The 13,807-nt window shown below is 41.1% G+C and overlaps 1 protein-coding gene across 1 annotated transcript; it reads right to left on the reverse strand.

Annotated features, from left to right (window-relative positions):
* Positions 1–383: 383 nt before the first annotated feature.
* On the reverse strand, positions 384–11,932 carry LOC126281826 (trichohyalin-like). The gene is made up of 3 exons (XM_049981055.1): positions 11,786–11,932; positions 11,474–11,665; positions 384–8,693 (listed from the first exon to the last, which is right to left on the reverse strand). Exons 1-3 carry the CDS (start codon positions 11,930–11,932, stop codon positions 384–386), a joined length of 8,649 nt encoding a protein of 2,882 aa, XP_049837012.1.
* Between the last annotated feature and the right edge of the window lie 1,875 nt (positions 11,933–13,807).

Consider the following 13,807-nt stretch of genomic DNA (forward strand, 5'->3'; position numbering starts at 1 on the left):
AAACTCGAAAACAAAAATTTCCACTTTTTATAGTGAATAAAAGACGTTTTAACATTTTCCATTACTTCAGGTACCTGGGTAGCCTTTTTTCCGTAGGGAATTCCATTATCAGTACACCCGTGTGGTTCTAGGTGCTGCAGTCCGGAAGCGCGGGACAGCTACGGTCGCAGATTCGAATGGTGTCTCAGGCATGGATGTGTGTGATGTCCTTGGGTTAGTTAAGTAGTTCTAAGTTCTAGGGGGACAGATGACCTAAGCTCTTAAGTCCCATAGTGCTCAGAGCCATTTGATCCATTTTTTATCAATACACGCATGAAGTTACTGCCGTCAACTTATTCTTTAATTTCAGTTTATTGCTGCTGCTGTGTGACGGTTAGCATTTACTAAAATCTAATAACGGAAGTCGATCGTTGTCGTTTGTTCTCCTTTGGTTGTCGTTTGTTCTCCTTTGGTTGTCGTTTGTTCTCCTTTGGTTGTCGTTTGTTCTCCTTTGGTTGTCGTTTGTTCTCCTTTGGTTGTCGTTTGTTCTCCTTTGGTTGTCGTTTGTTCTCCTTTGGTTGTCGTTTGTTCTCCTTTGGTTGTCGTTTGTTCTCCTTTGGTTGTCGTATGTTCTCCTTTGGTTGTCGTATGTTCTCCTTTGGTTGTCGTATGTTCTCCTTTGGTTGTCGTATGTTCTCCTTTGGTTGTCGTATGTTCTCCTTTGGTTGTCGTATGTTCTCCTTTGGTTGTCGTATGTTCTCCTTTGGTTGTCGTATGTTCTCCTTTGGTTGTCGTATGTTCTCCTTTGGTTGTCGTATGTTCTCCTTTGGTTGTCGTATGTTCTCCTTTGGTTGTCGTATGTTCTCCTTTGGTTGTCGTATGTTCTCCTTTGGTTGTCGTATGTTCTCCTTTGGTTGTCGTATGTTCTCCTTTGGTTGTCGTATGTTCTCCTTTGGTTGTCGTATGTTCTCCTTTGGTTGTCGTATGTTCTCCTTTGGTTGTCGTATGTTCTCCTTTGGTTGTCGTATGTTCTCCTTTGGTTGTCGTATGTTCTCCTTTGGTTGTCGTATGTTCTCCTTTGGTTGTCGTATGTTCTCCTTTGGTTGTCGTATGTTCTCCTTTGGTTGTCGTATGTTCTCCTTTGGTTGTCGTATGTTCTCCTTTGGTTGTCGTATGTTCTCCTTTGGTTGTCGTATGTTCTCCTTTGGTTGTCGTATGTTCTCCTTTGGTTGTCGTATGTTCTCCTTTGGTTGTCGTATGTTCTCCTTTGGTTGTCGTATGTTCTCCTTTGGTTGTCGTATGTTCTCCTTTGGTTGTCGTATGTTCTCCTTTGGTTGTCGTATGTTCTCCTTTGGTTGTCGTATGTTCTCCTTTGGTTGTCGTATGTTCTCCTTTGGTTGTCGTATGTTCTCCTTTGGTTGTCGTATGTTCTCCTTTGGTTGTCGTATGTTCTCCTTTGGTTGTCGTATGTTCTCCTTTGGTTGTCGTATGTTCTCCTTTGGTTGTCGTATGTTCTCCTTTGGTTGTCGTATGTTCTCCTTTGGTTGTCGTATGTTCTCCTTTGGTTGTCGTATGTTCTCCTTTGGTTGTCGTATGTTCTCCTTTGGTTGTCGTATGTTCTCCTTTGGTTGTCGTATGTTCTCCTTTGGTTGTCGTATGTTCTCCTTTGGTTGTCGTATGTTCTCCTTTGGTTGTCGTATGTTCTCCTTTGGTTGTCGTATGTTCTCCTTTGGTTGTCGTATGTTCTCCTTTGGTTGTCGTATGTTCTCCTTTGGTTGTCGTATGTTCTCCTTTGGTTGTCGTATGTTCTCCTTTGGTTGTCGTATGTTCTCCTTTGGTTGTCGTATGTTCTCCTTTGGTTGTCGTATGTTCTCCTTTGGTTGTCGTATGTTCTCCTTTGGTTGTCGTATGTTCTCCTTTGGTTGTCGTATGTTCTCCTTTGGTTGTCGTATGTTCTCCTTTGGTTGTCGTATGTTCTCCTTTGGTTGTCGTATGTTCTCCTTTGGTTGTCGTATGTTCTCCTTTGGTTGTCGTATGTTCTCCTTTGGTTGTCGTATGTTCTCCTTTGGTTGTCGTATGTTCTCCTTTGGTTGTCGTATGTTCTCCTTTGGTTGTCGTATGTTCTCCTTTGGTTGTCGTATGTTCTCCTTTGGTTGTCGTATGTTCTCCTTTGGTTGTCGTATGTTCTCCTTTGGTTGCCGTATGTTCTCCTTTGGTTGTCGTATGTTCTCCTTTGGTTGCCGTATGTTCTCCTTTGGTTGCCGTATGTTCTCCTTTGGTTGTCGTATGTTCTCCTTTGGTTGCCGTATGTTCTCCTTTGGTTGCCGTATGTTCTCCTTTGGTTGCCGTATGTTCTCCTTTGGTTGTCGTATGTTCTCCTTTGGTTGTCGTATGTTCTCCTTTGGTTGTCGTATGTTCTCCTTTGCTTGTCGTTTGTTCTCCTTTGCTTGTCGTTTGTTCTCCTTTGCTTGTCGTTTGTTCTCCTTTGCTTGTCGTTTGTTCTCCTTTGCTTGTCGTTTGTTCTCCTTTGCTTGTCGTTTGTTCTCCTTTGCTTGTCGTTTGTTCTCCTTTGCTTGTCGTTTGTTCTCCTTTGCTTGTCGTTTGTTCTCCTTTGCTTGTCGTTTGTTCTCCTTTGCTTGTCGTTTGTTCTCCTTTGCTTGTCGTTTGTTCTCCTTTGCTTGTCGTTTGTTCTCCTTTGCTTGTCGTTTGTTCTCCTTTGCTTGTCGTTTGTTCTCCTTTGCTTGTCGTTTGTTCTCCTTTGCTTGTCGTTTGTTCTCCTTTGCTTGTCGTTTGTTCTCCTTTGCTTGTCGTTTGTTCTCCTTTGCTTGTCGTTTGTTCTCCTTTGCTTGTCGTTTGTTCTCCTTTGCTTGTCGTTTGTTCTCCTTTGCTTGTCGTTTGTTCTCCTTTGCTTGTCGTTTGTTCTCCTTTGCTTGTCGTTTGTTCTCCTTTGCTTGTCGTTTGTTCTCCTTTGCTTGTCGTTTGTTCTCCTTTGCTTGTCGTTTGTTCTCCTTTGCTTGTCGTTTGTTCTCCTTTGCTTGTCGTTTGTTCTCCTTTGCTTGTCGTTTGTTCTCCTTTGCTTGTCGTTTGTTCTCCTTTGCTTGTCGTTTGTTCTCCTTTGCTTGTCGTATGTTCTCCTTTGCTTGTCGTATGTTCTCCTTTGCTTGTCGTATGTTCTCCTTTGCTTGTCGTATGTTCTCCTTTGCTTGTCGTATGTTCTCCTTTGCTTGTCGTATGTTCTCCTTTGCTTGTCGTATGTTCTCCTTTGCTTGTCGTATGTTCTCCTTTGGTTGTCGTATGTTCTCCTTTGGTTGTCGTATGTTCTCCTTTGCTTGTCGTATGTTCTCCTTTGCTTGTCGTATGTTCTCCTTTGCTTGTCGTATGTTCTCCTTTGGTTGTCGTATGTTCTCCTTTGGTTGTCGTATGTTCTCCTTTGGTTGTCGTATGTTCTCCTTTGGTTGTCGTATGTTCTCCTTTGGTTGTCGTATGTTCTCCTTTGGTTGTCGTATGTTCTCCTTTGGTTGTCGTATGTTCTCCTTTGGTTGTCGTATGTTCTCCTTTGGTTGTCGTATGTTCTCCTTTGGTTGTCGTATGTTCTCCTTTGGTTGTCGTATGTTCTCCTTTGGTTGTCGTATGTTCTCCTTTGGTTGTCGTATGTTCTCCTTTGGTTGTCGTATGTTCTCCTTTGGTTGTCGTATGTTCTCCTTTGGTTGTCGTATGTTCTCCTTTGGTTGTCGTATGTTCTCCTTTGGTTGTCGTATGTTCTCCTTTGGTTGTCGTATGTTCTCCTTTGGTTGTCGTATGTTCTCCTTTGGTTGTCGTATGTTCTCCTTTGGTTGTCGTATGTTCTCCTTTGGTTGTCGTATGTTCTCCTTTGGTTGTCGTATGTTCTCCTTTGGTTGTCGTATGTTCTCCTTTGGTTGTCGTATGTTCTCCTTTGGTTGTCGTATGTTCTCCTTTGGTTGTCGTATGTTCTCCTTTGGTTGTCGTATGTTCTCCTTTGGTTGTCGTATGTTCTCCTTTGGTTGTCGTATGTTCTCCTTTGGTTGTCGTATGTTCTCCTTTGGTTGTCGTATGTTCTCCTTTGGTTGTCGTATGTTCTCCTTTGGTTGTCGTATGTTCTCCTTTGGTTGTCGTATGTTCTCCTTTGGTTGTCGTATGTTCTCCTTTGGTTGTCGTATGTTCTCCTTTGGTTGTCGTATGTTCTCCTTTGGTTGTCGTATGTTCTCCTTTGGTTGTCGTATGTTCTCCTTTGGTTGTCGTATGTTCTCCTTTGGTTGTCGTATGTTCTCCTTTGGTTGTCGTATGTTCTCCTTTGGTTGTCGTATGTTCTCCTTTGGTTGTCGTATGTTCTCCTTTGGTTGTCGTATGTTCTCCTTTGGTTGTCGTATGTTCTCCTTTGGTTGTCGTATGTTCTCCTTTGGTTGTCGTATGTTCTCCTTTGGTTGTCGTATGTTCTCCTTTGGTTGTCGTATGTTCTCCTTTGGTTGTCGTATGTTCTCCTTTGGTTGTCGTATGTTCTCCTTTGGTTGTCGTATGTTCTCCTTTGGTTGTCGTATGTTCTCCTTTGGTTGTCGTATGTTCTCCTTTGGTTGTCGTATGTTCTCCTTTGGTTGTCGTATGTTCTCCTTTGGTTGTCGTTTGTTCTCCTTTGGTTGTCGTTTGTTCTCCTTTGGTTGTCGTATGTTCTCCTTTGGTTGTCGTTTGTTCTCCTTTGGTTGTCGTATGTTCTCCTTTGGTTGTCGTATGTTCTCCTTTGGTTGTCGTATGTTCTCCTTTGCTTGTCGTTTGTTCTCCTTTGGTTGTCGTTTGTTCTCCTTTGGTTGTCGTTTGTTCTCCTTTGGTTGTCGTATGTTCTCCTTTGGTTGTCGTTTGTTCTCCTTTGGTTGTCGTTTGTTCTCCTTTGGTTGTCGTTTGTTCTCCTTTGGTTGTCGTTTGTTCTCCTTTGGTTGTCGTTTGTTCTCCTTTGGTTGTCGTATGTTCTCCTTTGCTTGTCGTATGTTCTCCTTTGCTTGTCGTTTGTTCTCCTTTGGTTGTCGTTTGTTCTCCTTTGGTTGTCGTTTGTTCTCCTTTGGTTGTCGTTTGTTCTCCTTTGGTTGTCGTATGTTCTCCTTTGGTTGTCGTTTGTTCTCCTTTGCTTGTCGTTTGTTCTCCTTTGCTTGTCGTATGTTCTCCTTTGCTTGTCGTATGTTCTCCTTTGGTTGTCGTATGTTCTCCTTTGGTTGTCGTATGTTCTCCTTTGGTTGTCGTATGTTCTCCTTTGCTTGTCGTATGTTCTCCTTTGCTTGTCGTATGTTCTCCTTTGGTTGTCGTATGTTCTCCTTTGCTTGTCGTATGTTCTCCTTTGCTTGTCGTATGTTCTCCTTTGCTTGTCGTATGTTCTCCTTTGCTTGTCGTATGTTCTCCTTTGCTTGTCGTATGTTCTCCTTTGCTTGTCGTATGTTCTCCTTTGCTTGTCGTATGTTCTCCTTTGCTTGTCGTATGTTCTCCTTTGCTTGTCGTATGTTCTCCTTTGCTTGTCGTATGTTCTCCTTTGCTTGTCGTATGTTCTCCTTTGCTTGTCGTATGTTCTCCTTTGCTTGTCGTATGTTCTCCTTTGGTTGTCGTATGTTCTCCTTTGGTTGTCGTATGTTCTCCTTTGCTTGTCGTATGTTCTCCTTTGCTTGTCGTATGTTCTCCTTTGCTTGTCGTATGTTCTCCTTTGCTTGTCGTATGTTCTCCTTTGCTTGTCGTATGTTCTCCTTTGCTTGTCGTATGTTCTCCTTTGCTTGTCGTATGTTCTCCTTTGCTTGTCGTATGTTCTCCTTTGCTTGTCGTATGTTCTCCTTTGCTTGTCGTATGTTCTCCTTTGCTTGTCGTATGTTCTCCTTTGCTTGTCGTATGTTCTCCTTTGCTTGTCGTATGTTCTCCTTTGCTTGTCGTATGTTCTCCTTTGCTTGTCGTATGTTCTCCTTTGCTTGTCGTATGTTCTCCTTTGCTTGTCGTATGTTCTCCTTTGCTTGTCGTATGTTCTCCTTTGCTTGTCGTATGTTCTCCTTTGCTTGTCGTATGTTCTCCTTTGCTTGTCGTATGTTCTCCTTTGCTTGTCGTATGTTCTCCTTTGCTTGTCGTATGTTCTCCTTTGCTTGTCGTATGTTCTCCTTTGCTTGTCGTATGTTCTCCTTTGCTTGTCGTATGTTCTCCTCTGCTTGTCGTATGTTCTCCTCTGCTTGTCGTATGTTCTCCTCTGCTTGTCGTATGTTCTCCTCTGCTTGTCGTATGTTCTCCTTTGCTTGTCGTATGTTCTCCTCTGCTTGTCGTATGTTCTCCTCTGCTTGTCGTATGTTCTCCTCTGCTTGTCGTATGTTCTCCTTTGCTTGTCGTATGTTCTCCTTTGCTTGTCGTATGTTCTCCTTTGCTTGTCGTATGTTCTCCTTTGCTTGTCGTATGTTCTCCTTTGCTTGTCGTATGTTCTCCTTTGCTTGTCGTATGTTCTCCTTTGCTTGTCGTATGTTCTCCTTTGCTTGTCGTATGTTCTCCTCTGCTTGTCGTATGTTCTCCTCTGCTTGTCGTATGTTCTCCTCTGCTTGTCGTATGTTCTCCTCTGCTTGTCGTATGTTCTCCTCTGCTTGTCGTATGTTCTCCTCTGCTTGTCGTATGTTCTCCTCTGCTTGTCGTATGTTCTCCTCTGCTTGTCGTATGTTCTCCTCTGCTTGTCGTATGTTCTCCTCTGCTTGTCGTATGTTCTCCTCTGCTTGTCGTATGTTCTCCTCTGCTTGTCGTATGTTCTCCTCTGCTTGTCGTTTGTTCTCCTCTGCTTGTCGTTTGTTCTCCTCTGCTTGTCGTTTGTTCTCCTCTGCTTGTCGTTTGTTCTCCTCTGCTTGTCGTTTGTTCTCCTCTGCTTGTCGTTTGTTCTCCTCTGCTTGTCGTTTGTTCTCCTCTGCTTGTCGTTTGTTCTCCTCTGCTTGTCGTTTGTTCTCCTCTGCTTGTCGTTTGTTCTCCTCTGCTTGTCGTTTGTTCTCCTCTGCTTGTCGTTTGTTCTCCTCTGCTTGTCGTTTGTTCTCCTCTGCTTGTCGTTTGTTCTCCTCTGCTTGTCGTTTGTTCTCCTCTGCTTGTCGTTTGTTCTCCTCTGCTTGTCGTATGTTCTCCTCTGCTTGTCGTATGTTCTCCTCTGCTTGTCGTATGTTCTCCTCTGCTTGTCGTATGTTCTCCTCTGCTTGTCGTATGTTCTCCTCTGCTTGTCGTATGTTCTCCTCTGCTTGTCGTATGTTCTCCTCTGCTTGTCGTATGTTCTCCTTTGCTTGTCGTATGTTCTCCTTTGCTTGTCGTATGTTCTCCTTTGCTTGTCGTATGTTCTCCTTTGCTTGTCGTATGTTCTCCTTTGCTTGTCGTATGTTCTCCTTTGCTTGTCGTATGTTCTCCTTTGCTTGTCGTATGTTCTCCTTTGGTTGTCGTATGTTCTCCTTTGGTTGTCGTATGTTCTCCTTTGGTTGTCGTATGTTCTCCTTTGGTTGTCGTATGTTCTCCTTTGGTTGTCGTATGTTCTCCTTTGGTTGTCGTATGTTCTCCTTTGGTTGTCGTATGTTCTCCTTTGGTTGTCGTATGTTCTCCTTTGGTTGTCGTATGTTCTCCTTTGGTTGTCGTATGTTCTCCTTTGGTTGTCGTATGTTCTCCTTTGGTTGTCGTATGTTCTCCTTTGGTTGTCGTATGTTCTCCTTTGGTTGTCGTATGTTCTCCTTTGGTTGTCGTATGTTCTCCTTTGGTTGTCGTATGTTCTCCTTTGCTTGTCGTATGTTCTCCTTTGCTTGTCGTATGTTCTCCTTTGCTTGTCGTATGTTCTCCTTTGGTTGTCGTATGTTCTCCTTTGCTTGTCGTATGTTCTCCTTTGCTTGTCGTATGTTCTCCTTTGCTTGTCGTATGTTCTCCTTTGCTTGTCGTATGTTCTCCTTTGCTTGTCGTATGTTCTCCTTTGCTTGTCGTATGTTCTCCTTTGCTTGTCGTATGTTCTCCTTTGCTTGTCGTATGTTCTCCTTTGCTTGTCGTATGTTCTCCTTTGCTTGTCGTATGTTCTCCTTTGCTTGTCGTATGTTCTCCTTTGCTTGTCGTATGTTCTCCTTTGCTTGTCGTATGTTCTCCTTTGCTTGTCGTATGTTCTCCTTTGCTTGTCGTATGTTCTCCTTTGCTTGTCGTATGTTCTCCTTTGCTTGTCGTATGTTCTCCTTTGCTTGTCGTATGTTCTCCTTTGCTTGTCGTATGTTCTCCTTTGCTTGTCGTATGTTCTCCTTTGCTTGTCGTATGTTCTCCTTTGCTTGTCGTATGTTCTCCTTTGCTTGTCGTATGTTCTCCTTTGCTTGTCGTATGTTCTCCTTTGCTTGTCGTATGTTCTCCTTTGCTTGTCGTATGTTCTCCTTTGCTTGTCGTATGTTCTCCTTTGCTTGTCGTATGTTCTCCTTTGCTTGTCGTATGTTCTCCTTTGCTTGTCGTATGTTCTCCTTTGCTTGTCGTATGTTCTCCTTTGCTTGTCGTATGTTCTCCTTTGCTTGTCGTATGTTCTCCTTTGCTTGTCGTATGTTCTCCTTTGCTTGTCGTATGTTCTCCTTTGCTTGTCGTATGTTCTCCTTTGCTTGTCGTATGTTCTCCTTTGCTTGTCGTATGTTCTCCTTTGCTTGTCGTATGTTCTCCTTCGCCCTTTGCAAATTAAAGAGTCTGGTGGCAGAAATCAGTATACCTGGAGATTCCTGCTTTAAAATACTGACAAAAATGTGAAATGAACCAGAAGTAGATATCCTATTTGGCAAACACTCGGTACCTCTGGAAACTTTCGGTTTCTGAGGATTTTGTGTATTGAAATCCTCATATCTCTTTAAAACATCTGAGAGCAGGTGGTGTCCATATACATAACCTTTGAATTTCACGTAAGAAATGTAAAAACACTTTTTCGCAAATTGCAAGTAATTTCTTAACAGGAGAAAACAGGTCTGATCAAGAAATAATCAAACATCAGGTCGAAGAGGTGAAACCCGCAAACGTTGTTCTGATTCAGCAATAAATTGTTTTTCCTTTCCTTCGAGCAATCAGGAATTCTGAACTTTTCAAAGAATTCACTTGTACTATGACGTAAAATATAGTTTGTGACGAAATGTGGTACGATTACTTCCCCCACTATAGGACAATTACTGTAAATAATTTTACAACAGTAATAGTAGTAGCGACAATATAAATTCTTAAACATAAATTAATGAACAGTAAAATAGACTGCTGTGTTCACAAACTGCAGCTTACTGCCTTCGTAGAATAAGTAAATTAGACGATTACGTTATTTGCGAACTGACCATTTCCTAATATGAAATGGTCAACCTCCACGCTGGTTTCCTTTCTTAATGAAAGAAAACAAATTTTTTAAGGCTGTTGGAAATTGGGAACTTGGCACACAGATTTAAATACTACGTCCACATATTTCTTCATTTAACCTTCACCAATAATTATCAGAAGTGTTATTTTGCCTATTTAGGAATCTAACAACAAATCGTCACAAGTACATTAAAGCAGCATAACTGGCAACAAGCGCCTGCAAAACACAGCAAACAATGGTTTTGCATCGTAGTTAGTACATAGATCTTAAAATAATACACAAGATTCGAAAAAGATACTAATTGCTGTATTCTTAAGATACTCCTTTTTTGAAAGGAAAAGTTATAATCGGTTACGTCCCCATAGTTATGCAACGGAGTCTCTCAGTAGTCAGAAAAATGCGATGCGATGCTGTGCTTCAATTTACAGACTGAAATCTTTAGTTCGTCACAGTACGTCAGTTTGTCGGTTAGATTGCTATGAAGAAATACATAATTGTAAGTGCTGGGAAAATGTATTGGGCAGGCTGTAATTAAAATAAAGCCACATATGATGAAAGAGTTTTATATCTGAAAAGTCGAAGGTACTTAGAAACTGAAGAGAAATAACGTTTTTTAAAACAATTAACATATTCAAAGGAATAAAAGAGCGTGTGCTAGCCGGAACGGAAATGATGGTAAAACATCAGACGTATAAAATCGTTATATCAGCACAACTAGGTATTGGTTACTACGCAACATTCCAACACTTACTTATTGATTTTTAAGACACAGTCGATAATGATTACAATCCGTCTGAAACTTTTCTTTTGACAGTCCTTTTGTGAACATAAACAACAGTAGATCCGTAATTTATTTTTCACGAATGTAATGGAACATTATATAGATGACTACTGCCTTTATGATCATTATTTTTCATTAATTATAATGCATTTTGGTCGTCCACAAAGACTGGTGTTAGTTGCTCCATGTAAGACTGTATATCAGCAGCTACATCAGGCGCTGCAACATACTCTGCAACTGTTGTAGTTCTGGCAATTCATATCTGCCGGCGAGATGCTCATATAACAGGTCTATTGGTTAGTATACTGACGTAGCCCGTTGAAGAACGACGAGTATCGTTATATCCAGCGAAAACTGCCTCTAAATGCACGTGAAGTGTAAGGTTGTTACCACTGTACCTAATACTGTTCTCTCTTGTACCGCAGAGATACTTCAGAATCCGTTTAACAGCAATCAGCTCAGTCAAGAGTTGTCCAGAAACCGGCTTACTTGACTGATACAACGTTTACTATCAGGTCTTGTCACAGTGGCAGCAGACGTCAGTCGACCTACAGCCTCACGAAATGGAAAATTTTTCATAGATTTCTTATCTTCATTCACTGGGCACTCCAAAATTCGATTGTAAACAGCAGTTGTAACGTTTTCTAAATGGTTGCAATAGTTAATGCTCATTTTTTTTTCTAAGAGACGAATGATGTAACGGAATTGGCAGATAAACAGTTCTGTACTTCCATGGTCTCAGTCGATTTCCCATCCTAAAAACTAAGTAGCGTTTTCAACCATTTCAAAATTTGTTTTGAATTCTTCATGATTTTTAAAAATAGTTGCTGCTGACTTACTCACAATTAACCCATCATTCACAAAAATAGCCAAAATACTTCTTGGCCATAAATTTGAGCAAGAAATACACAATTATCTAGATCATAAAGGCTTATGTTTAATTTGCAGACCATTTTACGTTTTCACAACTGAAATATTCAGACTGTTTCATGAATATATCTCCTCGCAAATTGCCACTGAGTAAAGCACTTTCCACGTCAAATTGCTTCATATACATTTCCCGCACTCCTTCCAAAGCCTTGCGAATTGCTTCGTACCGAACAACATGTGAATCAGTTTCTCTATAATGAAGTTCACGTTTCTGAGAATACCCTTTTTCACAGAATCTACCTACATACCTCATTATGCTACCACCTGGCTTACGCTCAAATCACTAAATCCAAAATATTATTTACTGCCAATGAAGATATTCCATCTTTCATTGTTTCGTACAACTTTTCAGAGTTGCCAGATGTCATTGCGTCCCTGAATGTTTGTGGTTAGTCATTGACTGCTGAGAGAGCCACATAGTTTTTGAAACTGGCGGACAAAGGTTCACTGCTTACACGATTCACTTCTGACAGAGCATCATTATCAGTAGCATAGGGTTCTTGAATTTGCACAACTCCCTCTTCGTTTTCAACAGATTGTTGAACTCGATTTTCTTCTGCACCTGTCAGGGAGTTGTGCTCGAATATAATGTTGGTGCGCCAGAGCTCTGGAGGATACGCTGTGGCATTTTCGTTGAAAACCATGTCCTGTGTAACAGTTATGTTCTTTGTTACAGCAACATACGTCCTATAACGCTTAAATGAGATTTTCTACCTGAACTGTTTATCGTAAAGCACCTCTTCACAATTATATTTACGCGGACAGACTTTTGATATATAGATTTCTGCGTTGAGAGCCTTTGCCAAAATTGTTTCTGAAAGATCAGAATCGACAAACACCGTGCGATCACTTTCCACTATAGGTCTGATTTCATGGTTAGCTTTACCACTCTGTATCTGGTGAATTGGTTTCATGGATGATACCAATCTTGTTGATATGATTATGGAGTTGATCATTAAGAAACTATGTCCCATTATCAGTCCTAACAAGTTTAAGCTTGCTGCCTGCCTGCCTGCCTGCCTGCCTGCCTTCGCACCAAGTGCTGAAACTATAATAGCACAAAGTGACATCACGTTTCTTCTTAACTTTATTTCGTATAGTTCTGTATAATTATCTTTAAATACAAAAAAGTAGGTAGCTCCGACTAACGATATGTGCGACATCTTTCATGTATATCAGCGGGAGTAAATTCTCTTGTAGCACAGGCGCGAGTCTGAAAACTATGCAGTTCACCTTGCTGACATGATTCACAGAAAAACATACTTATTTTACTTAAGTTCTGGAATCAGTCAGGCATTTTCTTTAAATTTTCGAATTTTACTTGTCCCAACCTCTTGTCCCAACCTCTTGTGCCATAACAAAGCTAACTCAAATGATGCACTGTTTGCTTGCTCCACATTTTCCATATAAAATAACGTTGTGTAACACTGATTTTCAGTTTTTACACCACTTCCCACCATCCTCTCACTAAACACCTCAATTTATTACTGGTAAATGTGGCTTCCAAACTTTCACTGGCTACTGCTCCCACTGGAAAAAGTTTGTTTTCTTTTTCTAACCAGGTACACAGAGTGTATCCTCTAGTGTAAGATGTTCCCATACGCCATTTACCAGTGCATATAACTTGACTGCCCCAATACCTTCGGAATAGACAGCTGAATTATCTCCGGTCTCAACAGGAACTTCGAACTTTTCTACAGGCTTAAGCATTAAAAACCATTCCTTGTGTGATGTCATGTGTTTACATGCAGTGCTGTCAGCAAGTCATAGTTATCAGAATTAGTAGCCATAATGAAACTGGTTTCTCCATTCAGAGCTTGATGTTTAGATTCTGAATTTTCTCTTGACAATTGAGTCTTTTCTTGCACTCACCTTTACAATAACATTTGTTACGACAATGACAACATTCAACATTATTCTTATTAAAATAGGTTTTGAACAAATTCCTTTGGAAACACTCATCCTGATCCTTCTACCTCTTGTGATTACCAGTAACAATAGTGAATGCAGTTGCCGTTCTTTCACTCTGTGTCAGACGTTGCTGTTCTTTCAGTAACCTTACTATTAAATTATCGAAACTCTGCCGGATTTCGCCACATGAGACTCAAGCTGTAACAAACGAACAGTATGCTGGCGGAAGTTCACTTTGAACTTTGGTAATATTTTCTGTATCTCCCATTGGTTTACTAGCATCTGCAAGTGACTGTGGTAATGCTTCAGCTTTACTATTATGTTGCGCAATAGCATCACAGAGCGACATCTTATAGCTGAAGAGGTGCTGTTTCAACCATATATTATTTATTGCAGGTGTCTTTCAAGAATTGTCTTAAGCCGGTTCCACAGACAATTTGGTGTAGCACATGACATGAGTTCGCAGCTGGTTAGCATTAAGCTCATACTACAAGTTATGTTCATCTTTGCATTCAAATGGTTCCACTTTCCTTCCGTCAACGACATCTACCAACATCTCAGCTCGAAAAGTAGTTTCCATGTGGTACTCCATAACCGAAAATTACCTCCGTCCAATTTTTGTACAGTGAAGAGCTTCGTTCGATCCATCATTTTTTTACCTTCTCAGTTTCCAAGCAAAACACACCATGTAATTGAATACGCCTTGGAGACTTCATTGATGCAAAGAAAATAAAACGTTACCACAGTAAATTTACGTTTTTAGCGCTAATAAGTTGTTGGACAGGGTGTACCTAAATTATAGTACCAAATGAACGAGTTGCATTTCTTGGATGGAAACGAAGGCACTTAAGAAATAAATGTGTAGAACATTTCCTAGA

The sequence above is a fragment of the Schistocerca gregaria genome, chromosome 7 (assembly GCF_023897955.1).
Source record: "Schistocerca gregaria isolate iqSchGreg1 chromosome 7, iqSchGreg1.2, whole genome shotgun sequence".
NCBI classification, from domain to species: domain Eukaryota; kingdom Metazoa; phylum Arthropoda; class Insecta; order Orthoptera; family Acrididae; genus Schistocerca; species Schistocerca gregaria.

What these genes read in the sequence shown, in the direction of transcription:
- LOC126281826 (XM_049981055.1), bottom strand. Translation starts at nt 11,932, where the DNA reads ATGAAACCAATTCACCAGATACAGAGTGGTAAAGCTAACCATGAAATC. An exon ending in CAGAAATCTATATATCAAAA is followed by an intron (nt 11,666 to 11,785) that starts GTCTGTCCGCGT and finishes ACTGTTACACAG; the next exon opens with GACATGGTTTTCAACGAAAA. An exon ending in CTCTGTCAGAAGTGAATCGT is followed by an intron (nt 8,694 to 11,473) that starts GTAAGCAGTGAA and finishes ATTTTAAAGCAG; the next exon opens with GAATCTCCAGGTATACTGAT.